General features: G+C 39.5%; 1 protein-coding gene across 1 annotated transcript; it reads right to left on the bottom strand.

Moving 5' to 3' along the window:
- Window positions 1-5140: 5140 nt before the first annotated feature.
- Window positions 5141-26947, bottom strand: wasf2 (WASP family member 2). Its single transcript, XM_080211381.1, has 8 exons — window positions 26787-26947; window positions 24372-24506; window positions 23137-23290; window positions 21770-21887; window positions 16235-16365; window positions 14699-14854; window positions 10528-11015; window positions 5141-6621 (listed from the first exon to the last, which is right to left on the bottom strand). The coding sequence occupies exons 1-8, from the start codon at window positions 26917-26919 to the stop codon at window positions 6467-6469; spliced, it is 1470 nt and encodes a 489-aa protein (XP_080067507.1). The 5' UTR covers window positions 26920-26947; the 3' UTR covers window positions 5141-6466.

Below are 26947 nucleotides of genomic sequence, written 5' to 3' on the forward strand. Positions count from 1 at the left end.
TCTATTTTACCTATTCCCTTCACAATCTCCTTTGTTCATTTAAGATCTCACCTCACTCTTCTGAATTCCGAGTATAGCCCCAGTCTACTCATTCTCTCCTCATAAACCAAACCTCTCAGCTCCAAAATCAACCTAGTGAATCTCCTCTGCACCCCTGCCAGTACTTTCTCAAGTAAGGAGACCAAAACTGTACACAGTACTCCAGGTACACAGTACACAGGCCTCACCAGCACCTTATACAGCTGCAACATAATCTCGCTGTTTTTAAATTTTATCTCTCGAGCAATGAAGGACAAAATTCCATTTGCCTTCTTAATTACCTGCTGCACCTGCAAATGAACTCCTTGTGATTCTTGCACAAGGACACCCAGGTCCCTCTGCACAGCAGCATGCTGCAATTTTCTTTTGGTGGAAGAGAATTCCAAAGACAAACAGCCCTCAAAGGAAATTCTTGTCATCTCAGTCTTGAATGGATGGCCTCTGATTTTGAAATGCTGCCCCCTTGCCAGGAGGAAGCATCCTCTCAGCATCCATCCTATTAAGCTCCTTTGGAATCTTATATTCCAATATGAATACCTGATTCTTCTAAACTCCAATGAAGATGCATCCAATCTGCATTCCTCGGAAGACAACCAATTCATCTCAGGAAACTTGCTGAATGCAAGTACCTCTTGAAGGAGACTAGAACTGTGTACAGTATTCCAGATGGTGTCCAGTACAGTTACAAAGCAACTCTTTCCCTACTTTTATACTCCATTCCTTGTGCAATAAAGCCAACATTCAATTTGCCTTCCTAATTATTCACTGCATGCTAACTTTGACTGCTTTATCTAGCTGAGCTCCTAATGGTTAAAATCTGACACTGAGCTCTCCATCTTTTATTCCCAGCAGGGTCAGTGAAAATTTCAATAACCATATATTCTCCTGGCTACACTTTGGCCTTTGGGTCTAGCATAATACAACCTCTAAATCAGAGAATTAGATTTTTGTCGCATGAAATAAAGTACCAGATAATGGTGTGTAGAAATGATTTTTTACCCTAGAAAGTTGTTTGATGGGCAGTAATGTTTATCAATTTTTTTTGCCTTGGACAGCTGTGTGTGGGTGGTGGGGGGGAGAATGAGAAGTGGAAGGGATATTCCAACCATGGTGTAGTCTTGACGGGTGTACCAGCCCGCTGGATCTTACTGGAGGAGTAAAAACACAGTCCCAACCGTTCCTTATAAAACACTCTGAAATCTTTCTCTTTCAATATCAGATTGATGAAATTCTCAAAGCAAAGTTCTCCTTTCCAACAAATCAGACACATGCATAGTGGAGCTTAAATTTTACACCGAAGTGTACCTATTTATTATCAGTTAGTGCTGTCCAAACCCAACATTTTAGTATTTACAACCATTTGCTAAAAATCAAACTCAGTCCAAACGTGTGCAGGTTAGATGGTTAGGGAAGGTGATGGTCCAATTGCTAGACTATTAATCCAGAAATACAGCGAATGTTCTGAGGATCTAGGTTTGAATCCTGCCACGGCAGATGATGGAATTTGAATTCAACACAAAATATCTGGAATTAAGAATCTACTGATGACCATGAAACCATTATCAGAAAAAGCCATCTGGTTCACTAATGTCCTTTAGGGAAGGAAATCTGCTGTCCTTACCTGGTCTGGCCTACATGTGACTCCAGAGCCTCAGCAAAGTGGTTGACTTTCAGCTGCCCTCAAAGGACAACTAAGGATGGGCGATAAATGCTGGCCAGCCAGCGACACCCATGTCCCACAAATGAGTAAGTAAAAGCTGGATTGGTTATACTAAATTTCCTTTCAGTGTCCAAAGGCTGGGTGGCAAATGCATGGGGTTAATGGAATAGGCAGGGGTGTGAGCCCAGGTAAGATGCTCTTTCAGGGAGTCTGTGCAAACTCAATGGGCCAAATGGCCTCCTTCTGCATTGTTGGGATTCTATGGCTCTATGGTTCATGCACTTTTCTCGTCACCTTTTCCAAACAATTGTTCCAGTTTTTACCAAAAGGTTAATTTAAAAGGTCCTTCTGTGGTCTGGAACTGAAATCAAGCATTCTTCAGTTTTACTTAAAGCCTTCCTGCTTTAAACTTTAGCAGCACATCTACATTGGGCTGTCAAATCAATTTTATGCTGCACCACTGCCCTCCAGAGGCAGAAGGCACAATTACAGGATAACACATGACATTGGCACAAGCTAAATTCTTAAAACAAGCAACACCAGAATAATTTGTTGCAATGCAGAATAATTAAAGGCCTAGATAGTTAATTGTTATTAATTATATGTAAGGAATTTAACAGCACAAGATAAACAACAATTAAATGGTAACAATACAATGTTTGGGCCTGAACTTTTGAAAATTAATCTTAGGATTATACAATAGAATCCCAACAGTGCAGGAGGCCATTCAGCCCATTGAGTCTGCACCAACTGTTTGACAGAGCATCTCACCCAAGTCCTATCACGATTACCCCACATATTTACTCCATTTAATCCTCTTAACCTACACATCGTTGGACACTATGGGACAATTTAGCATGGCTAATCCACCTACATTGCATATGGACAGCACGGTGGTTAGCAATGTTGCTTCACAGCTCCAGGGACCCAGGTTTGATTCCTGGCTTGGGTCACTGTCTGTGTGGGTTCCCTCCCGGCGCTCAGGTTTCTTCCTACAGTCCGAAACACGTTCCGGTTAAGTGCATTGGCTATGCTAAATTCTCCCTCAATGTACCTGAATGGGTGCTGGAGGATGCTGATTAGGGGTTTTTTTTATATATAGTAACCTCATCACAATGTTAATGTAATCTTTTGGAAGATCTAATACATATAGAAAGTATACAGTAAATAGCAAAAATACTTAAACAGTATTGATAGGCAAAGGGATCTTGGTACACAGGTCACTGAAAGTGGCAATGCCGGTGGAGAAGGTAGTCAAGAAGGCATACGGAATGCTTACCTTCATCGGTCAGGGCATTGAGTTTAAAAATTGGCAAGTCATGTTGCAATTTTAAAGAACCTTAGTTAGGCTGCACTTGGAATAGAGTGTTCAATTCTGGTCGCCACACTACCAGAAGAATGTGGAGGCTTTGCAGAAGGTACAGAAAAGATTTACCAGGATGTTGCCTGATATGGAGGGCATTAGCTTTGAGGAGAGGTTGGACAAACTTGGTTTGTTCTCACTGGACAGTACTGCTAACCACTGTGCTGTCCACATCCTACCGTAGTCTCTAATCTGTATTAGACCTTGTATTAGAAGGATATGGTCCCCAGAAGGGTAGGGGATTTTAGTTAATTCAGGCCTGTTCTTGTGCTGGAATTTTCTTTGTTCTTAAACCTACTTGTGAGTAATGAATAATTTTTAGAAAATCTTTGGACATTGTTAATCATGGGTGTGAACTAAAGAAAGGCAACTTTTCAAACTTGCACTCAAATTGTTCAAATAATGCTCTGTGCATCGTGTGTTTTATAAAGTGCAGCAATGGAGTCTGTAGTTGAAGCAATCCATTAATTGATCCTGAGCACAGAACATGCTGAAATTTGGTTTTCTTAATACCAACAGGAATTCAGGAAAATGTCAACAACCTATACCTGTTTTATACAGAATATGGAAGCTGCTGCCAAGTTACTGGTGAGGTTAACTATTGCATCTCAAGCAAACAACCTGCAGTGGAGGCCAGCATATAACAAGTTGTATCAACATTATTAGAAGTTTTGAGTCTTCAAAAAGGATTCCTTCTAATTCGTACATCAGCACTTGTCAGACACTACCAGCTAGTGTATCCCAGGAATGTTTGAGGACTCTGGGTCTGTTTTCATTGCAGTTTAGAAGGATGAGGGTCTTATTGAAACATACAGGATACTGCGAGGCTTGAATAGAGTGGACGTGGAGAGGATGTTTCTACCAGTAGGAAAAACTAAAACCAGAGGGCACAACCTCAAGTGAAAGGGACGATCCTTTAAAAGAGATCAGGAGGAATTTCTTCAGCCAGAAAGTGGTGAATCTGTGGAATACATTGCCGCTAAAGGCTATGGAGACCAGGTCATTGAGTGTCTTTAAGACAGAGATAGATAGGTTCTTGATTAATAAGGAGGTCAGAGGTTATGGGGAAAAGGCAAGAGAATGGGGATGAGAAAAAAAAACTGCCATGATTGAATGGCGAAGCAGACACGATGGGCCGAGTGGCCTAATTCTGCTCCTACGTCTTATGGTCTAACAAAGAATCCTCTAGTCATTTTCAATGTTTAGTTTAACTAATTAAATCAGATTGAACCAGATGCAGATATACTGGAAATCTACTGAAACTTCAGCCCACATTTATCCTTTTTCCCTCTCACCCTCTGCCTCCCTCATATCTTCATTTTAATAAATACTATTTTTATACATCTAATTTGTGGAGTAATTTCAATGCTATTCACTCAGATTACCAGCTTCAATTAAACTATTTCAATAAACTCCATTTTCTGATAAAAGAACATGCTTTACCACAGGATGTCCCAGAGTGCTTTACAACTAACAAAGTACTTTTCAGAGGTAATCATTATCACAATGTAGGAACAGGCAATTTGTGTACAAGGTCCAACAAACAACAATGAGATAAATGACCAAATAATCTGCTTTAGATCAATTGATTCAAGTATAAGAAAATTAGCCATCTCAACGGGAGAGGTATTTTGCTACTCTTCAAATAATGCCAACATACAAAGCCTCTATCTAACCTCTCATTCAAAAGACAGTAGTTTTGACAGTGCAGCACTCCCTCAGCAATACACTAGGGTGTCAGGCTACATTTTTACAGAAACAAAATGCAACATGCTCCAACCACTTAGATGACCTTTTCTCTTCCTTCCCTCACTTTCTACTTGGGAAATTGATGGACATCTGCTTGGAGAACTTCCACTGCTTGTCACCTATATTTGCCATGTTGTACTGAACTGTAATCTAACTAATGAAGATGTTTTGTGCACTTGCTGCATTTTTCACTCTACTGGATGCAGCTTCACTTTTCAAAATCAAATTTCAAAAGTCGATGTCTAAATCAGTGGTGTAGTTATGACTCAAATGAAAGGAGAAACATTTAATAATGCATGTATTAAAATAAATCAGGCCCAATCAAATACAACAGTTTTGGTAATTATTTATTTTAACAGTCTTCAGGAGGTCTATAGCAAATTCCGCACATGATCTTTAGTTACATAAAATTCTAATTAAATATATTCTTGTGAGCACCCCGCTACGGTTAAGTCTTGATAAGTTCTATTGAAATTACTTGTGAGTAATTCCACATAACAAATACAACTGCCCACACAAGGGAGAGAACAGCAGAAGGGAGGAAATTAAAGAATTGAATTAACCCAGCTACCTGATTCAGATACTGTATAATTACAAAATCTACCTGAAAACACTAGGAAAATAATCTGTTAAATTTAGATCAAGATAATTTTGAACACTTTAATTTTATTGTACATAACATTCCATAATGTTAGCTTTGACGAGCACTAAATTTGCATAGTTTGTCAGTGAAGCGCTCTCCTCACATCCATTCACTGAATGATTGCTTAAGCAAGATGTAGAAACACTTAAAAATGATGTAAACAAAGCAAAGATTAAATTGCAGTTCCCTCATAAGTTTAGAGTCCTTTTTTTGGTCTATTAAATGCTTCCTTCCAGACAATTACCAGTGTATACCTGTAGGCAATTAACACAAGAAGTTGGTACCCCATTGTAGGAACATGTTGCCAGTATTATAAAACTACTAGGGTATAAAGATTCCTAGAATAGACATTTTACACACGTTCCCTTTAAAACTTTGCTCAGTAAAACACTTTGGTGACGTTGCAAATTTCACAAAAGTTGGCATGATTTAAATCAATAGGAACATATGATTTATTTAAATTCGATTAGCACTAGCAAGTGTGAATATGGACTCTAAACTACATCTGCGTATATATTTTTATATCGCTGATTTACAAGATTATAGAATTCCATCATTCTAACTACTGTATGTGATTAAAAGGCAGAATATCATTAATTTATATAGAAGAAAATATTGGCTGATAAATATAATTTCATTGTTGAATGATCATGCGCACTGCATTTACTGTTTGAAACAAGACAGCAAGATGTTTTAATGTTAGGAATCCAGTGGTTTTTAGCACATTTATCCTCCTTGTTGAAATGTGTGTACATGCAGTGCATATGGTGACTCCCACAAGGACGAGTCTATTTTATTGCTTTGTAAATGTGGCACTTCATATATTATAAGCCCTCCATAATAATGCCAAGTGTTTTCTTGTCTGACTTGCATCTTTCCAACAGATTCACAGACTGTGCAAATAATACATTAGAGTACTACATCTATGTGTGAAGGCATTGTTGGAAAAGGTTTGGCGTTTCAAACAGGAGAATACTGGCAGCTGGTGATGTGTGTGTCAGCATAGCTCAGCTTAATCAGACCACTCTTCATCATCAAATTCTGACTCTTCAGAATCACTGTATTCAACTGCAATACGTCTGGACAGGATTGTGGCCACGTCATTCCCAACCCGGTCCCGCTTTTCCTCTTGCTCTCGTTGCTCTTCAACTTTACGAAGCTGGAAGCCTAGTGAACAAACAAGACAGGTTTCGAATGCAAGGTTTACCCTTCACATTAAAAATGGCTCATCTGGCTGAATCCTGGTTCCAGCTTTTAGATCAAACACTGAATGCAACAGCTTTCTAATGTTGGAAACTCAGAAGATATCAGCATCCTTAAATCAAACTAGGGGCAGATTACATTAACATTTCTGCTCTCAGCCTTTTCGCTATTCTATAACAAGAGCTGTTGCTATGATACTAGAGAAAATTGAAATGGCATTCAAAAACTTTCAATAAAAAATAATAAGATCCCACTATCTAGCAATGGTAATAAACACAGGATGAGAGTGGGATGTCACGTGTTGGTAGCAGCCCCTTCAGCGTAATCTCCCCAGTGACAGCCTCCTAGTTGGTCATTTCCATCTTTGCTGTGTGCAGGAACAGGCTCCTGATGTTGCCAGCTCAATGAGGGGGCATCAGCAGAGGTGGATGCCATTGAGGCAGGTCAAACACCTCAAAGATACCTCAACACACTGGCACCCTCAGAGGTATGTCTTTATATTAAAATACACGAGAACCAAAGCCACTTGGCCGAAAGGAGAGGTCTCTTTCGAGGCAGGAACAATTTTAAGGCCCAGGCCAGAAACTCTAAGGTGTTATGTGAAGTTACCTAGATCCTGATGCTACCCACAATAACCTGATTTTATAGCCCACTGGCAATACCATTTGATGAACTTCTGCCCATTTTTTGTCTGCCTGAAGATGTAAAGGCCTCCATTTCCTCATTAAGACATTATTTACAAGTTAACAACATTCCAATATATATGCATTCTTTTTCTATGCATGCTTTCTGATATAACTGTTTTATCTCTACATCTTCTGTTTTAATTCTGCCAACTTCCCCAAACTAAGAATATCCACTTCATCTTTCTCCACCTGATCTCGTTCCTTTCCAACTATCTGATCAGAAGTGGTTTCTGACAACTGAACTTCTTTATCTTCACTCTTTGATTTCTCCTCTTGTTGTAACCTATGGCTTTGTGACTTTATTACCAAACAATCAGGAAAAATCCCAGAAGATGCATCCTTTAACAGATCAGTGATTTGATTTCCCACTTTTTAACCACAGAAGCCAGCACTCCCACGTGTGATCCAGCTATATTGTCACCCAACATAAACTGCATTCCTGGACAATATGATTTCTCTATTATTCCTACTACCAATTCACTTTTTACTGGACCACCCTCATCTTTATAAAGGAACACTACTCCTCTCAACCTGAATTCCACATTTTACCACATTTTCTGGCAATATTCCTTCTAAACTATGTAACTTTTCATCTCTCACCAAAATCTGACTTGCCCCCATATTTAAAATTTTAACTTCTTCACCTACTCCTGGTACACATAAGTAAACTTTATCCACACAACACTTTATCAACCAAACTGGCCAGGCTGTACATTCTTTAGCTTTAAATGGGAGTTTCCTTTATCACTATAATAATTCCCACTAGCTTATCCTGTTTTATCACATCTGTCTTCCCAGCGCTTTTTTTAAATGCCAACACTGTGACTTTGCATGGCCTACTTCATTATGGTGAAAGCACCCCGGGCTTTTTATTTCTCTTCTATCCTCATGAACTTCCTTCTCAACCTGAGTCTTTATTATCTTCCACAAGGTCTCCTTTGCCTTTAACATCCGAGTATTTCTCTCTTGCCCAGTTTTTATCCCTCACAAACTTTGATTTATGAATTAATTCATAATCATCTGCCATTTCTGCTGCTAACCTTGCAGTTTAAACCCTCTTCCATGTGTTCTCACTAAGTCAGGAACTGAATTTTTAAGTTCCTCCAAAATAACTGTTTCTCAAAGTACACTATATCTGGCCTATTTTCAAGGCCCTTATCCACTTACCAAAATTACTTTGTTTGATCCTTTAAATTCTACGTACTTTGACCAGGTTCTTTCCTTCGATTTCTAAACCATCTGCAGGCTTCTGGCACTAACTCATATGCACATAAGATGACTTTTTTATCTTATCATAATCCCTAGATACCACCTCAGATAATGATGCAAAATTGCTCTACCTACCAACTTTGAATCAATAATACCCAGATGGCCATTTCACCTGTTTAACTAACTTTCTCAAATGGAATAAAAAAGGCTTCAACATCCTTCTCATCAAACCTCGGCAATGCTTGCACGTATTTAAATAGATCCCTATCAGGTCTTTTGACTATGACGAGTTCGTTCTTCCTCAGTCCTCATCACTATTCCCAGCTTTAACCTCTACCACTGCCATTTCAAGTTTCAGTTCCAGTTTCCGAAGTTCAGATTCACTCTCTTCTTCTTCTGCTAGAGCTATCTTATCGCTTTCTTTTTCCTTTGCCAGGGCTATACTGTCTTTCTCTTTTTGATCTGCCACGGCTATTCATTCTCTTTTTTCTCCTGTGTTTTTAATCGCAATTCAATCTCAAGGCAGCAGCTCACCACCACCTTCTCAAGGGCAATAAATGTTGGCCTAGCCAGTGACACCAACATCCCAGAAGTTAATTTTAAAACATTAAATCATATTCATTTACCTCAGTTTGATCATTCAAATCATTTTGTGAATGCTACGTACGTTCAGATAAAAAGCCTTTAATTCTGTGTTTTAACATTATTCTCTGTTCTTATCACATCTGATGCTTTTCTATACTTCGTCTGTGTCTATTTTTGCTTTCTATTCCTTTTTTGCAACCTTTAAATCTGGCTCCCTCTCAGTTTCCCAGCTTCTTCCCAACAGCACTGGCCAATCTCCATGCCAGTTTATTAGTTTCAAGTCCTGCTAAGCCTGACCATCTTGTGCCCCAGAACCAAATCCTATGCCTCAGAAATCTGACGTTCTCTCCTATACCAGTTCTCCAGCTAGACACTCACTCAATTCTTCTATTTCTGTGGGACTTGGAGTAATCCTGAGTTTAGTCCTTAGAAGTCCTGCTTTTCAATCTCCTTCCTAGCTCCTTAAATAATGCTTTCAAGACCTAATCCCCCTTTCCTACCCAAGCCACTGTTACCGAAGTGGATCACAATCTCCAACTGTTCACCCTTCCTTGGAAGAATGTCCTGCAGCTGCACTGAGGGCAGTTCCAAACTCCAGGATCGAATCTCCCTTCTCACAGGTAACTCCAGGTTTATTTCCATGGACACAGGTTGATACCCAATATCTCCACCTAACACACAAACACTTTCTAGTAGATACTAAGGCAACATTGAACCATGAATTCTGCTTCTCTTCAGGGGCACTTTAGACAACTGGACCACTTTTTTTAATGCTCTGGACATCAGCTGATTCAGTATTTATTCACAGTCATTCCTAGTATGCCTAGTGCAACCCTTCAATTATTTGGTGAGCACAAGCAGTTGTTCCCTTTGAAGAAAATTGCAACTGACAATGTAACATCTCCCAGTCTTCTTTTACTTCATTACTTTACTTTATTCATTACTTTTACTTTATTCTTCATAAAGTTCCCTTCTTCACTATTATAATGCTACTGATGTACTGTGGATTTGATCAGCGTTGTATATTAAAGATATTCAGTGTCAAATTGATTCCAAAGGTAAATGAGCCATCGGCTGCTTTATTCTTACTCAACTGGTTAATACTGAAGTATTTGTAGATACTATCAAAATGTACCCCTTATATGTATTAAAAAGTAATCTGTGAACCAAAACTATCAATAATTCTTCAGTTATGCTGGTGTTCAAGATATAAAAGCAATCTGAACAGTCATGTATTAGATTGTTGTACGGAGAAAGCAATGGATCTGTGAGAAATAGCCATTACATTTCAATCAAGTACATTTCGTTACTATCTGTATTCAACTGGACAAAAAGCAAATTGTATTATGCTCCCTCTGTGCCACTAACATTTGTACAAAACCAGTTTTACCTTGTCGAATGGCTGACAGCAAGTCGGTCCTAGCATCACTCACTGGTGGCAAAGAGGCTTTAGGTTTTGGCTCTGAAGATAAAGGTGGTGGAGCTGGGGCACTGTTAAAGGATAATGGTGGTGGGCCAGGAGGGGGAGGAGGAGGAGGGGGCGGTGGAGGGCCAGCTCCTCCTGCAGAGGATAGTGCAGGAGCAGCAGGGAACTGATCAGTTGGAGGAGGAGGAGGAGGGACTGATGGAGCTTCAATACCATGGAAGTTTTGATTAAACTGCATTGGAGGCATTGAGGGAGGGGGTGGAGGCGGTGCAACAGGAGGTGCATGTCCCTCAGCTCCCATGAATGGTGGTGGTGGTGGAGGGGGAGCTGGTGGTGGAGCAGGCCCACCTCCCATTGGTGGGCCAGGTGGTGGTGCTGGAGGAGGAATATTCGGGCTGCCAAGACTAATCCTTTTATGGGTTGAAGAATCCTTTTGCACATCCATGGCATAACTGTAACAGAAGTAAAAATTGGCACAGAATTACAATTCACATGCACACACAGCAAGTCCTCACTTCAAATTCTGGTTTTGTCTTTGAAAAGCATGACTTGAAGTGAAACCCCAATTCCAACTGGAATCGCTGCTAAAACTGTTAGATTCTGCAGGAACTTCCTTGTCAGAAAACAAACAAATATTAAAATATTATACCTTCCAAGTTGAAATATTTTACATTGTGAAATTCTGACGCTGGTAAATAAGGTAATTTTTGTAATAAGTTTAGAAATATTAGAAGAGAATTGGAACATTTTACTTCGTTCCTGCTGCTTCCTGAACCACCCACTCCCGGATCCTCCTGGTTGGTCCTGAACCCACTCCCCCTCTCTGGGTCCGCAAGTCGGCAAACACCGAAAGAGGTCGCACGTCAGACAGTGTTAAGGGGGAAGAGGCCTCCACACAGGGAGCAGCGTGTGGGAAGAGAGCACCACTCAGGCAGTGGCCACTCCAAAATAGTCCTGACTGGATCATGACGATAACTATGTTAAAATGAATCTCATGATGTTCAACAAAATGACAGACCCCATTAACTTACTGATGTTAAAATGAAACAACATTAAATGGTCAATGCTAAACAAGGGCTTTACTACACAAGAGAAAGCAGTTTAGCTGTTTTACATGAAAGAATGGGAACATTGTTCTACATTTACAGAATTCTGCTTTTCTGCAATTTATAAACCTATATGAATACTTAACACTTATCTGAAGAGTAAAATCTCATTATAACTCTCAATTACAAGTAAGTTTAAAATGGTTTGGTTTCTGTAGAAACTCCATTAAATTTCAATCACAATAGTGTTGCTTTATTATTTGGCCTGGGAAACATTAAAAACAAGATGCTGTTTTACTGCAGAAAGAACAGTTTCTTCTCAAGACTTACAGTGGTTGCTTTGAGTATAGTAATTCTAGAATAAATTGCATTTAGCTAAACGGCAATCAAACCTCTCCTAGTCTAGATGTATGCTCCAGAGATTCTGGTTTAGCGCACAATCCAGTGCTTAAGTTTCTTTTACAAGGGACATGGTTTCACGTAGAGGTGCAATGGTGAGGGAGTCCAGAACTAGGGGTCATAGTTTGAGGATAAGGGGTAAACCTTTTAGAACTTAGGCGAGGAAAAATTTCTTCATCCAGAGGGTGATGAGTATGTGGAATTCACTACCACAGAAAGTAGGCCACAATGATGTCAGATTTCAAAAAAAAAAATGATATATTGCTCTCGGGGTTAAGGCAATCAAGGGAAAAGGGAGGAAAGGGGGGATTAGGATGTTGAATTTGATGATCAGTCATGATCAAAGTAAGGTAGACAAGTCTCCAGGGCCTCCTAGGATATACCCCAGAATACTGAGAGACGCAAGGAAGGAAACTCCTGGGGCCTTGAAAGAAATCTTTGTATCCTCACTGGCTACAGGGGATTGGCGAATAGTCAATGTTGATCCTTTGTTTAAGAAGGAAAGCAAGAATAATTCAGGTAATTACAGGCTGGTGAGCCTTACATCAGTGGTAGGAAAATAACTGGAGAGGATTCTTTGAGACAGGATTTATTCCCACTTGGAAATAAGGGGACCTATTAGTGAAGGGAAGATCATGTCTCACAAACCTGATCAAGTTTTTCAAGGAAGTGACAAAGATGATTGATGAGGGTAGGGCAGTGGATGTTGTCTACATGGACTTTAGTAAGGCCTTTGACAAGGTCCCTCATGGCAGACTGGTGCAGAAGGTGAAGTCACATGGGATCAGAGGTGAGCTGGCAAGGTGGATACAATACTGGCTTAGTCAAAGAAGACAGAGGGTAGCAGTGGAAGGGTGTGTTTCTGAATGGAGGGCTGTGAAAAGTGGTGTGCCTCAAGGATCAATGCTGAGACCTTTGCTGTTTGTAATATATAAAAATGATTTGGAGGAAAATGAAAATAGATTGATTAGTAAGTTTGCAGACAACACAAAGGTTGGTGGATTTGTGTACAGCGATGAGGACCATCAGAGGATACGGCAGCATATAGATCAGTTGGAGACTTGGGCAGAGAGATGGCAGATGGAGTTTAATCTGGACAAATGTGAGGTAATGCATTTTGGAAGGTCTAATACAGATAGGAAGTATACAGTAAATGGCAGAACATTTAAAAGTATTGATAGGCAAAGGGATCTGGAGGTACAGGTACATAGGTCACTGAAAGTGCCAATGCAGGTGGAAAAGGTAGTCAAGGCAGCATATGGCATGCTTGCTTTCATCAGCCAGGGCACTGAGTTTAAAAATTGGCAAGTCACGTTGCAGCTTTATAGAACTTTAGTCAGGCCACACTAGGAATATAGTGTTCAATTCTGGTCACCACACTACCAGAAGGATGTGGAGGCTTTGGAGAGGATACAGAAAAGATTTACTAGAATGTTGCCTAGTATGGAGGGCATTAGCTATGAGGAGAGGTTGGAGAAACTTGGGTTTGTTCTCAATGGAGCGAGGGAGGTTGAGGGGAGACCTGATAGAAGTCTACAAGATTATGAGAGGCATGGACGGAGTGGATAGTCAGAAGCTTTTTCCCAGGGTGGAAAAGCCAATTACTAGGGGGCATAGTTTTAAGGTACAAAGGGCAAGGTTTAAAACAGATGTACGAGGCAGATTTTTTTTTTTACACAGAGTGGTAGAAGCCTGGAACTTATTGTCGGGGAAGATACTGGAAGCAGATATGGTAGTGATTTTTAAGGGGCATCTTGACAAGTACATGAATGAGATGGAATAGAGGGATATGGTCCCCAGAAGGGTAGGGGGTTTTAGTTATGTCAGGAAGCATGGTTGCTGCAGGCTTGGAGGGCCAAAGGGCCTGTTCCTGTGCTGTAATTTTCTTTGTTCTTTGAATGGCAGAGTAGGCTCAAAGGGCCAAATGGTTTACTCCTGCTTCTAGTTTCTATGCAAGTAGAAAACTATGAATCCAAACAAAATTATTAAAAATCAAAAGCACTGGAAATATGACTGTGCGGAGCTTGCATATTTCTCCCTGTGTCTGCATAGGTTTCCTTTGGGCGCTCCAGTTTCCTCCCACAGTGCAAAAGCCATGTTAAATTCTCCCTCAGTGTACCCAAAGAGGTGTTGGAATGTGGCAATAATGGGATTTTCACAGTAACTTCACTGTAATGTTAATGTACATTCATAAACAAACTAAACTACTCAGCACATCTGGCAACATCTGTTGAGAAGAGAGTTAACATTTCAGATTGATGATCAGGTTCTAAAGAAAGAGTATTGATCTGAAATGTAAACTCTGTTTCCCTCTTCACAACAGGGTTTCCTCTAAGTAATCATGCAGTAACTCAAAAGTCCCATGGAGACTGGGCACAAGTCAGTTCCTTTTAATTTGAAGATTTCACCATTTCAATAAAATGCCAGCTCATTCCATAAAGAATAATTAATCAGTTGCACTAAAATTCTACTGAGGTTAAACTCTATACTCTGCTGGCCTTTCTCAATATATTGGGATATCACTGCTCACAGTGGCTTGTGAAGAATCAGTGTGTGAAGGGTTTCAATCTTGTACAACTTCATTTAAATTTTTTTCTACAAATTAAAAAGTAATTGCATTGCTCAATGTTAAGAAGTTTCCAAATATCCATTAACATTATGTTTATTCATATACTTTTAATTTAACTTACTCAAAATCAGGTGGTGGTGGAGGTAAATCAGCCCCTGGGGATGCTGGAGGAGGTGGAATGATTGAATCACGGTACGTTCCATGGGTTCTATAAACAAGATCTTCATTTCCATCAGAGCCTATGCTTCCATTAGGATAGATCTCATTGTGACTGGATCTGTAAAATGTACAATTATCTGTAAAACAAGCAATCTGAAAATTTGTTCCTCAGCAGTCAAAATCTTTTAATTTAGATCAAGATTTACAGACATCACAATCAATTATTCACTTTGCACTATATCTGGCGACCTGGGGGCATGAAATGGTGGGTAGATGGTGAATAGAAATAGTTGAAGTTCTTGACTGTTAGGACAAGGATTTTGGGCCAGGAACGTATATTGCTTTTTCATCAAAGATTTTAGACCTAACACTTGTTACTTACATGCTTGCCCTTTGTATATCTTGTTGCTACATATAAAGGATTATGTTTCGTTTGGGTGTAAAAATACCTCATTTTAGTATTGCGCTCGAGGCAAAATATGGCTAATTTGTGGTTACAAATTGAATAGTCCTGATCTAAAGGTTTTCTTGAATCAGAAAGATACAACAAAGCTATTCAGCCTATTGTATGTGTTCTGCCTCTCTGAAAGAACAATCAAATTAGTCCCATTCCCCTGCTCTTTCCCAATTACCGCGCAGTTTTTCCTTCAAGTGTTCATCCAATTCTCTTTTGAGAGAGGTAACCATGATGTGGAGGTGCCGATGTTGGACTGGGGTGGGCACAATAAGTAGTCTCGCAACACCAGGTTGAAGTCCAACAGGTTTATTTGATAGCACGAGCTTTCAGAGCATTGCCCCTTCATCGGGTGACGAAGGGGCAGCACTCCAAAAGCTCATGCTGCCAAATAAACCTGTTGGACTTTAACCTAGTGTTGTGAGACTACTTACTTTTGAAAGAGATTATTGAATCTGCTTCCACCACCATTTCAAGAAGTGCTGACTGTGTGAAGGCTCTTCATGTAATCTAGCCCCGCTTCCATTGCTAACTATTATAAAGCTGTGTCACCTGTTTACGAGCCCTTCTATCACTGGAATATTTCTCCTTATTTACACTGTAACAACTCAAGATTCTGAATACCTCTGCTAAACATCCCCATAACTTCTTCCATTTTAAGAAGAGCCTCAGCTTTTCTAGTTTTCCCACATGAACGAACTGCTGGATCCCTGGTACTTTTCTCACTGATACCCACTGAATTCAGGAATAAGGGAAGGGCAAGGGGAGGCAAGATGTTGGGTTTAAATTTCAAACAATGCTTGGCAGTTAACTGCCAGTCACCATCAAATGGTACATTCTCCATGGCAATATCTCCACTATAGCCCATTACCAATTGCTTAGCACTGTTTTCATTCAGTATAAATTGTTTTTCCCTAATATTTGTATTCTTGCATAATACCCTGATGACTGCAAGATGAAAAGCTTTGACTCATCTCTTCATTCAGCAATACTCAAACAACTATTTGCATAACTTTATTAAATCATAAAAATAGTAAAACTTACGTGGATTCTTCTGTCACAGATTTTGCTTCCACAAATTCCTTGCCCATCTTCAACCTCTCCCATTCTTCTTTCCGAGTTCTTATTTTCCGTGGATTGAGATTTCCTCTATTTGAAACATCCCTTTTCTCTTTCTAGATGAAGTCAGAATAGCAACCAATACATTTCAGTGTTTTGTAAGAGTTTTGTGATTTGAAACAAAATAGAAAAATTAAAGTGCATTCACATCACAGTTCTGTTGAAAGTTTGTTGATCCGAAATGCTTTTTGCTTTTCTCCCCACAGGTTCTCCTTGACCTCAGCGTTTACAGCACGACATTCTTATTTCATGCTGCAACTTATCCAAGGTGTACAAGCAGTATACTTGTTACACAAAATAATGGAAAAACAGAAAAACTGAATAAGCTCATTGGGTCTGGCAGCACATGTGGAGAAGCAAACAGAGTTAAGATTTTGAGCCCACATGGTGCTGCTACATTTTGGTTTCTCTCTGCACAGATGCTGCCAGACCTAAGTCTATCCAGCCTTTTCTGTTTTGTTTCAGATTTCCAGCATCTGTAGTATTTTGCTTTTAATTATTTTATCAAAAGTGCCTATTATCCCACATCACCTCTGAAAACAGAGACTCAAATAGATGTCCTTTCAACCCTCCAAGCTTGCTCTGCCATTCAATAAGGTCATGGCTGATTTATGACCCAACTCGACATTTGCCCATATCCAGAAAAATCAATCTCACATCTAAAATTTACAATTGATCTAGCACCAATTGCCATTTATAAAAGAATTCTAAACTTTTACCACCTTTGTAAATTGTTTTCAAGAGAGAATCAGAAAAATTGAGCCAGATTTATGTCCCTGCGTCCTATTCCCAACCAGCAAAAATAGTTCCTTTTCAGCTGTACATTAATCTATTTTGACCAAATACCCTTTTAACCATCCAAATTTCCTTTTAACCATCCAAATTTCAGGGAATGCAATCTATTTATGCAATCTCTCTTCACAGTTTAACACTTGAAGCACAGGCATCATTCCAGTAAACTGATGTTGCACTAACTCCAAAGTCTTCCCACCCTTCTCAAGGTATGATGCCCTATGGTTTAACCAAGGTGTTGGACAACTGAAACATGACTTTTATCCCCTTCTGTTCTAGTGCTCCAGATATAAAGAATTCCATTAGTCTTTGGTTATTTTCTGCTTTAGTTATGTATTTGAAACCACCCGCCCTCCATCATTTCTTTCTTTTCGCTATTTAAGTGGAACCCTGTTACATCCTTTTGAAGTCGAAAGTGGATGACCTCACATTTGACTACATTGAAATCCACTTGCCAATCTTGTCCATTCAGTCACTCTCAATATCACTCAGTGTCCCTTTGTAATGTTTGTATCCGTTTTCTAATGTTCTCATTTGGTAATGTTCTTGGGACAAGATACATAGAACTTTAAAGCGACAATTGTACATTTCATACACCAGTTTGATAAACAATTTACAAAATGAATTATTCTGTAATTGTTAAAGTGTTCAATTTTGATTTGAGATGTCAACGTATTCGTGATTAATTTCACAGGTTGGTCTGTTTCCAAGTGATTGCTCCCAAGACAACATGAGCCGTGGCATTTCAAGGGTCTCTGGTAACTTTCTATAGCATGCTTTATTCAGCACTGACCTCAATAATTCCATTGATACTTAAAATCTGACTAGCAACATTCAGTGCAGAAAGCTGGCTGAAGATCCTTTTTTTTATACACACAAGTCCACATTTATTATACATTTTTATTGGATCTCATTGCAAAATATTTCATCCAGTATTTATTTTAATATCAAGACAGCCAGTAAATAAATTCACCTTCATATAATTAATTAGCTGGTGTGGAATCTGAAATGTTGGCTTCATGAAATCTGCCATTTAAGGTTCCTATGCTCTACAAAAGTTGATAATGTAAGCTACTAAAGTAACCCTGCTATGCATCCTAGATAATGCCAAATGATTTCAACAAGTGATGATATTCATGAACAATCAGGTACCCTAAATCAATAAACTACAATGAGCTAATAGATGAAATGCTAACACAAGTTCAAAAGCTGCTCTTGGGACATGGGCATTGCTGGCTAGACCAGCATTTAAATTGCCCATCCCAACTTGCCCTGGAGAACAAGAATACAAGAAACAGACGGAGCAGGCCAGATGATGGTATGCTACCTTCTTGAATCCCCATAGTTCATGTGTTGTCTACAGTGAGTAAGTTGTTAGAAGGTATTCTGAGAGACATGATTTACAGGCATTGAGAGAGGGAAGGACTGATTAGGGACAGTCAGCATGACTTTGAAAGTGGAAAATCATATCTCACGAATTTCATTGAGTTTTCTGAAGGGGGGGGGTAACCAAGAAGGTAGATGCGGGCAATGCAGTCAAAATTGTTTACATGAACTTTGACAGGGCACCACATGGTGGTTGTTGCATAAGGTTAAATCTCAACGGACCCAGGATGAAGGAGCCAATAGGATACAAAATTGGCTTGATGACAGAAGACAGAGGGTGGTTGTCGGGGGGTGTTTTTTCAAATTGGAGGCCTGTGGAATCTGAAATGTTGGCTTCATGGAATCTGCCATTTAAGGTTCCTATGCTGCAGGGAAGTCGATAATGTAAGCCATCAAAGTAACCCTACTACGCACCCTGGATAATAAATGTTTTCAACAAGTAATGATATTTATGGCCAATCAGGTACCCTAAATCAATAAACTACAATGAGCTAATAGATGAAATACTAACACAAGTTCAAAATTTTATAGTTGCTCATGGGATGATGCTCAGGCCAGATGATGGTGTGCTACCTTCTTGAATCCCTGTAGTTCACGTATTGTCTGCGGTGGGTAAGTTGTTAGAAGGTATTCTGAGAGACAGGATCCACAGACATTGAGAGAGGGAAGGACTGATTATGGACAGTCAGCATGACTTCAAGAGTGCTCAGTGCCTCAGGGATCACTGCTGGGTCCACTGTTACTTGACATTTATATTAATGATTTGGATGAGAATACAGGAGGCAAGGTTAGTAAATTTGCAGATGACACCAAGATTGGTGGCATAATGGACAGTGAAGAAGGTTATCTCGGATTGCAACAGGATCTTGATCAACTGGGCTAGTGGGCTAATGAATGGCAGGTGGAGTTTAATTTAGATAAATGCAAGGTAATACAAACCAGGGTAGGACTTAACTTGATGGTTTGAGCAAGGAGGAGAGGCTGGATCGACAGGGAAATCTTCCTCTGGAGCTTAGGAGGTTTAGGGGTGATCTTATAGAGATCTTTAAAATAACGTCAGCTAGACAGTCAATCCCTTTTCCCAAAGGTAAGGGAGTCTAAAACTAGAGGGCTTAGGTTTAAGTTGAGAGTGAAGAGACATAAGGGTCAAGAGGGGCAATTTTTTCACAGAGGGTGGTGATTGTCTGGAACAAGCTGCTAGAGGTAGTAGTAGAGGCAGTACAATTTTGTCCTTTAAAAAGTGTTTAGATAGTCACATGGGTAAGGTGGCTGTCGAGGGATATGGGCCAAACGTGGGCAATTGGGACTAGCTTAGTGGTTAATAAAAAGGGACAGCATGAACAAGTCAGGCCGAAGAGCCTGTAAACCTCTATGATGCTATGGTCCATTCATGGCCACTGTATATTCTGCATCTGGACTATGTGGAGAGGTAGTGGTGACTCAATACAGAAAGTATTCCAGAGATATGGGATATCTCATACCTCATATAAAATGAAAAAAGTCACAATGAGAGGAATATTGAGTAATCATGTGCGAACATCCCTGCTTCTGACCTTATGATGGAGGGAAGGTCATTGCTGAAGCAGCTAAAGATAGTTTCGTCTAGGACACCAGCCTGAGGGACTCCTGCAGCAATGTCTTGGGACTGAGATGATTGACCAACAACTGCAAACATCTTCCTCTGAGTGCCATGATTCCAACCAATGGAGATTTTCCTCCTATTTCTGATTCCCATTGACCAGTTTTGCTAGGGCTCCTTGATGCCATAGTCAGTCCAAATGCTGATTTGCTATCAAGGGCAATCACACTCACCTCATCTTTTTGTCACTGTTTAGAGCAAGGTTATGACGAGGTCAAGAAGCGAGTGACCCTGGCAGAACCCAAACTGAGTGTCAGTGAGCAGATATTTGCTGAGTAAATGCCATATGATAACACTGTTCATGATAGCTCCCATCACTTTGCTGATATTGGGAATAGGCTGATGGGGTAGTAATTGGCAGGGTTGGATCTTTTTGTGACAGGACATCCCTGAGGAATTTTCCACATTGCCAGGTAGATGTCAGTGCTGTAGCTGTACTATAATAGCATGGCTAAGGGTGCAAAAACAGAAAATACTGGAAAATCCCAGCAGGTCTGACAGCATTTGTGGAAAGAATAGAGCCAACGTTGAGTGTAGACAAACCTTCGTCAGCTAGTTCTGGAGCATAAGTTTTCAGTACCATTGCCAAAATATTGTCAGGGCCATAGCCTTTGAAGTATCTAGCATCTTCAACTGCTTCCTGATATCATGTAGAGTGAACCAAATTAGTTGAAGAACTGGCATCTATGATGTTGGGCACCTCAGGAGTAGGTGGAAATGGATCATCCACTCAGCACTTAAGGTTGAAGATGTCTTGAAGTGCTTCAGCCTTAATTGTACTTTGCACTGAAGTTCTGGCTTCTCCATCATTGAGGATTGGGCCAGTTGTGGATTCACCTCTTCCTGTTAAATTTTCAATTGCCCATCACCATTCATGACTGGGCTAAAGAGCTTAGACATAATATTGAAATTAAGTCATTTTCTAAGAGGTAGAAGAGAACTTGAAATGTAGATAGAGGATGCTGTATGATGGAAGTACTAGTTAGCTTTTCTTTGTCCTTCAGTTTTTCTTCCCCATTAACCAAATCTGGTTCCAATTCACTTGTCCATTTTTTTTACATCTTTCTTACAGATCTTTGACTTCATAATTAAATTAATCCACATAGCTCTTTTCAATCAATAAATGTGTTAACACTGGCAGACAGCATCAACAGATCATTTCGCCATAGCCAATTAAGTGTCATTTAGAGGCTCACATCATAATCCCTTGCACGCTAGATTTTAGACAATGGTGCTTGAATCACTATTCTGATTGTACTTGCCGGCCAAAATTGAAGGTGGCTTTGTCTACAGCTACTGTACAAGTCACTATCCAATGACAGATTCTGTATAATCAGGTGATTAAACATAAAATACACAAAAGGTAGAAGGCACTTTGGCATTGCTGTGGGTTTTAAATTTGAAGTCATTGTGGCTGCCTGGAACTTTTCCTCTTACATACAATTTACACCTGTCTTGCTGGTATAAATTCAGCACAGTTTAGACTGCCAAGTTCCTGTTATTTTTAATTGCCAGCACCCACTTGCTAGGGTGAAACAACAAAAAGGAAATGCAATTCATAAATGAACAGAATCACATTACATTCAATTTCAGCTTTGAACCATCCATTCACCGTTATTCAAGACTAAAATAAAAAGCAATACCCTGTGTTTCCTTTTCTCTTTCATTATCTCCTTGGTGTCTTGCAGCATTTTTTCTTTCCAAAGATCAAAGAAATAGGAAGGGTCAGTGTAAAACTTAAGGCTGTCTTTTCCATCCTCTCTGTAACAGAAGGAAATCACCATCAACACAAATGTTGAAAGACTTAACTTTTAAGACATAGCAACTAAGGCAATGATGAACCATTTACCAAAAAAATCTGATTGTGACAGTTTCTATTAATGTCTTTGTGTCCAAGTCTGAAAAATATTTCATTTCATTTTCCTAAACAGCTAACTTTGTTGATAGCAGCCTGCCTATCAGTCAAAAGGTTGTACACAAGAGTTTCACTTCAACAGAAGACTGACGATCTGCTGTATTCTTGGAGATGCAATTTTTGATCGGTGCTTTGAACTTGAATTCTGCCTGTTTTAGCCATATTAAAAACAACAATGGCACAATTCAAAGACGCACAGAGACTTCTGTTCATGTTCCAGCTAACAAGCTTCACCACCAAATTAACTGTTTAACGGACTATTCAAATCATTTGTTGTTTTTGCAACTTGCTGTGCACGTATTAGTTGCCACGTTTACCTACAGTACAACTGATTCATTTGGAAATCAAGAACTTAGGGATATTATGAGGGTGAATAAAGGTGTTCCATAATCACCTACAGATTCTGGTTTATGGCAATGTATGTTATTTGTAAAAATTCTATTTGAACATCTTGTGCTTCCTTTAATGGCTGTAAAGAGGAGGGTTTTTAAAAGATATTTATATATAATCACTTTACAGAAGTATGAAGATTAAATTAGTTGATCACTGAAGTTGACATATTCGCAATCAATAGCTTTCCATCGGACGACAAAATGAACAACTGTTTGAGTAGCTTCCCAAAGGACCAAGGCTGCAGGCAGTTTACAAAATTAAAAAAGTTTCCAATGCAGAAGTTTCAGACAGCAGTCTGCAAATGACTGCTCCCAAATTAACTGAACTGGAGCTTCAAGTCAGTAATTCAGGTTATGTGCCTTGCAACTTATTTGATGATATGACGCATGAAATCTTTATAATTATTTAAAAGGTTGAAAATTCATGAAATTATGTCAGGTATTTCATTCAGGCAAGGTTTCACCAAGTTTGTGACCATTCTGTCTGGTACAAGGATTTTAATAAACGGGGCAGAGGTAAGAGAAACATTTCTCCCTCCATTACTGAAAATACAATGTCCCCTGCTAGAATACTACTACAATCCATTTTACATAAAATGAGTCAAAAATATTCAGCTCTGCTTGCTTTACTTTCCAAAGTACAAATGAACAAAATTTTAAAATGCATTCTTATTTATACCACATGATGGTTAGCATCTCATACCTGTATGGAGTTAGAATATGAAGGGGTGGTGGCTTGTCACATGTATTGTACGTATCATCAATAGGAACTGGCAGAGATGATCGACAGAACAACTGTTGATCCTGGTTTGTGCAGCTTTTGAAGGCTTTTCTCAGGTTGATAGTTTGCAGCGAAACTGAAAATAAATAGATTTGCTTAAAACTTCAATTGCCCTCATGCATGTTTTTCACTAGCTTGCCCATGTGGCTACACTGAATTCACATGTCGAATTGGCAAGGCTCTTCATTTAAGAAGCATCCTCCCCACTCCACCCCTCCCTAATACGCACATTATTGAGTTGCTATTTAATTTCGTTAGCCAAGAAATATCAAGATGAATTGCAATGCCCCATCACTACCTCAAGTGACATCAGCTTAGCACAGTTTAAAAAAAGCTGGACTCTCCCAGACTGCATCGATATACCACACAGTGCATTTACACGTGTCCATGAAGCAAAACCATTTTAATATCTTCTTCCAGTCCTATTACTACATTTTATCTTTATTACTTATCCTTCATTTTTTTTTGTTTTCCAATTTCAAGATGACATACGCACAAAGATGATGACATATTGTTTTTCAGAAATACCCTTTTCTCACAGCTGGGATTTCACTCTTCCCTTGTAAACACAGGATATGCAACAGTTGTCCTTTCACTTCCTCCTGGCTAATTAAGAGTTCGGGTAAGGTAGCAATTTACTTCAATCTTTTCCGAGCTAGCGTATGTTGCATATTATGCAGTACCCTCTAACATCAGGGAGACCAAATGCATATTTGGTGACCATTCTATTGTACAGCTCCATTCTGTTGGCAAGTGCAACACTGACTTATCATCTGCTTGTCGCATTAACTGTTTCTCTACTTTCCTGTCCATGACAAAGTACACTGATACAATGAATCTTAATGCAAATTAAAAGAACAGCATTTCATGCCAGTATTTTCTGTTTTTAATTCAAGTTGTGTTTGACCAGAGAATGCTTAAGACATTGCTCTGGTGACCAGCATTAACATGTCTTCCATTAAATGCAAAATTCAATAACAAAACTTAAAAAGAAACGCTAGCCAGCAAAGTGATGAAGCTCTGCTGGTCTGAAAGTGGAACAGGGTAACAACTTTTAAGTGCTTCTAAATTAAGACTCGAACAGAGCTGAAAGCACAGGATGGAAAGGTTTGCACAACCACCAACAAATACAAATAGCACCACCAGGTCATTCTTACCATCTTCTACTTTGGGGTCAAGTTGCGTGACTTTAACCTGCAAACGGTCAATCCGCTCTCCAAGGCTATTTACTCGAACAGCAAAGCTGCCTGCTTCCCTAAATAGCTCACCAAAGATATCCTCAGCATATTTACCTGACAAGAATTAAAGACAACAGATTAACAGCCAAGAATTATAATATTTCACATTTAAAAATGCTAAGCTTGAAGCTCTGCAATATTATTGGACTTCTTCAGCTACTTGCGGGTTCCCTAGCAGAGATATTTGAATCGTCGATAATCACAGATGAGGTGCCTAAAGATCGGAGGGTTGCAAATGTTGGGCCTTTGTTTAAGGGCTGCAGGGAAAAGCCTGGGAACTATAGGCCCACGAGCCTCACATCTGTAGTAAGTTATTAGGAGGTATTTTGAGAAACAGGATCTACAGACATTTAGAGATGCAAGGGCTGATTAGGGAGAGTCAGCATGGCTTTGTGGGTGGAAAATCATGTTTCACAAATTTGATTCAGATTTTTGAAGGCAGATGAGGCAGTGCAGTTGATATTGTCTATATGGACTTTAGCAAGGCCTTTGACAAGGTTCCACATGGTAGATCGTTGAATAAGGGTGATGCAACCAAGTGGATACAAAATTGGCTTGATGACAGAAAGCAAAGGGTCATTGTAAAGGGTTATTTTCAAACTGGAGGCCTGTGACCAGCAGTGTACTTCATGGATCAGTGCTGGGTCCACTGTTATTTGTCATTTATATTAATGAATTGGAGGAGAATTTAGTAGGCATGGTTAGTAAGTTTGCAGATGACACCAAGATTGGTGGCATAGTGGACAGTGAAGGTTATCTAGAAGTCCATCTAGAGATCTTGGTTAATAGGGCCAGTGGGCTGACAAATGGCAGATGGATTTTTTAGTCTGAGTTCTAAGGAGAGGCTGAATAGACTGGGACTTTTTCTCTGGAGCATAGGAGCTCGGGGTGATCTTAGAGGTTTGTAAAATAATGAGGGACGTAGATCAGTTAGGTTGTCAACATCGTTTCCCAAAGGTAGGGGAGTCTAAAACTAGAGGGCATAGGTTTAAGGAGAGAAGGGAGAGATATAAAAATGTCCAGAGGGGCACTTTTTTCACACAGAGGGTGGTGAGTGTCTGGAACAAGCTGCCAGAGATATTAGTAGCGGCGGGTACGATTTTGTCTTTTAAAAAACATTTAGACAGTTACATGGTAACTTGGATATAGAGGAATATGGGCCAAACGCAAACAATTGGGACTAGCTTCAGGATTAAAAAAAGGGGGTGGCACGGACAAGTTGGCAGAAGGGCCTGCTTTCATGCTGTACATCTCAATGACACTATTTCAGTATGCTTGCTAACAAGTGGCAGCAATTTCTGAACTGCATCATATCCAGTCCACAGTTAAAACGTGCAAAAAAAGGATTAAAGGCATCAACATAAATGCACTAAGTGTTCTGAATGTAAAAAGTGAGATTGAGATTCAAATTGCATGAGGGGAGGGGGGATGAAATGGGAAATGGAGTCAAGGACAGATTAATATAGCAGTAATATGATTTAGGGAAGAGTTTAATTGGATTCGCCGGTTATAAGCTGTTCAGAAAAGGAAGAATAATAATGAGACAATATTCAAAGGTTCCATCAAAGCTTGCTATTAAAATAAAAGTTTGAATTTAATAATTTCAAGCAAAATATTTATACGAGCTAAGCTCACTTGCATCCAAATTTCAACTTTGAACAGTACATCAATGCATTTTCTTTTTAAAATACTGGAACAAGTAGTTTAACATTCCCTCGATTAACGTACAGAAGGAAAGTTAGGCTTCATTCACATTTGTTCCTATCTACAAGGCAGACAGGCAGATTTCTAAGTACCTATCTAAGACACTTCCTTCATTTTGGAGTGCAAAGAGAACAGATGTTGCACTATTTCCTATTGTATACTTCTCTTTATTTGAAAAGCATTCTGATGAGTAAGATAACCTAAATACTATGACACAGGGGCATTGTCAGCAAAAGAGCGGCTCTGAATAGTTGGTGGCAAAGAGAACAAAACGCCATCGCAAAAATCAAAAGCTATGTAGAGACAAATAACAGATACCCAAAGCTCAGACTTTAGCTTCTTCATTGTTGCACTGTGCAACATGGGGCTTGCAGAAGGCTAAATAAAACTTGACCTTTCGATGACAGACAATTGAATGTGGCAGCCTCACGTTTCATTGAGATTTTTATCAAAGTGAGCAGCAGGTTGCAGCAAAGAAAAGGGACTCAAAAGTAGACACTAGTTTAAGCTTTGAATGTTAGTTATTTCTGCATCAAGAACAAACTGAGATGGAGAGACCAAGTAGCAATTTTTCAAAGCTCTCTTTTTAAAAAATGAACAAGTGAGACAAAGACAGACCATAATACTTACTTAGACTGCCAAGCTGCCGGATGACATTTGTGAGTGTAACATTCGTTACACATTCCAATTCACTTTGAACATTATTAGGCAGAGGTTGGCGGCATAGATGCCTCGGTTCAATGTTCCTCGTCACTAAAGGCATTGTGGTTCAGAAGCTAATGCAAGATTAA

The sequence above is a fragment of the Carcharhinus amblyrhynchos genome, chromosome 24, assembly GCF_965287045.1.
Source record: "Carcharhinus amblyrhynchos chromosome 24, sCarAmb.v2.hapA, whole genome shotgun sequence".
Lineage (NCBI taxonomy): Eukaryota > Metazoa > Chordata > Chondrichthyes > Carcharhiniformes > Carcharhinidae > Carcharhinus > Carcharhinus amblyrhynchos.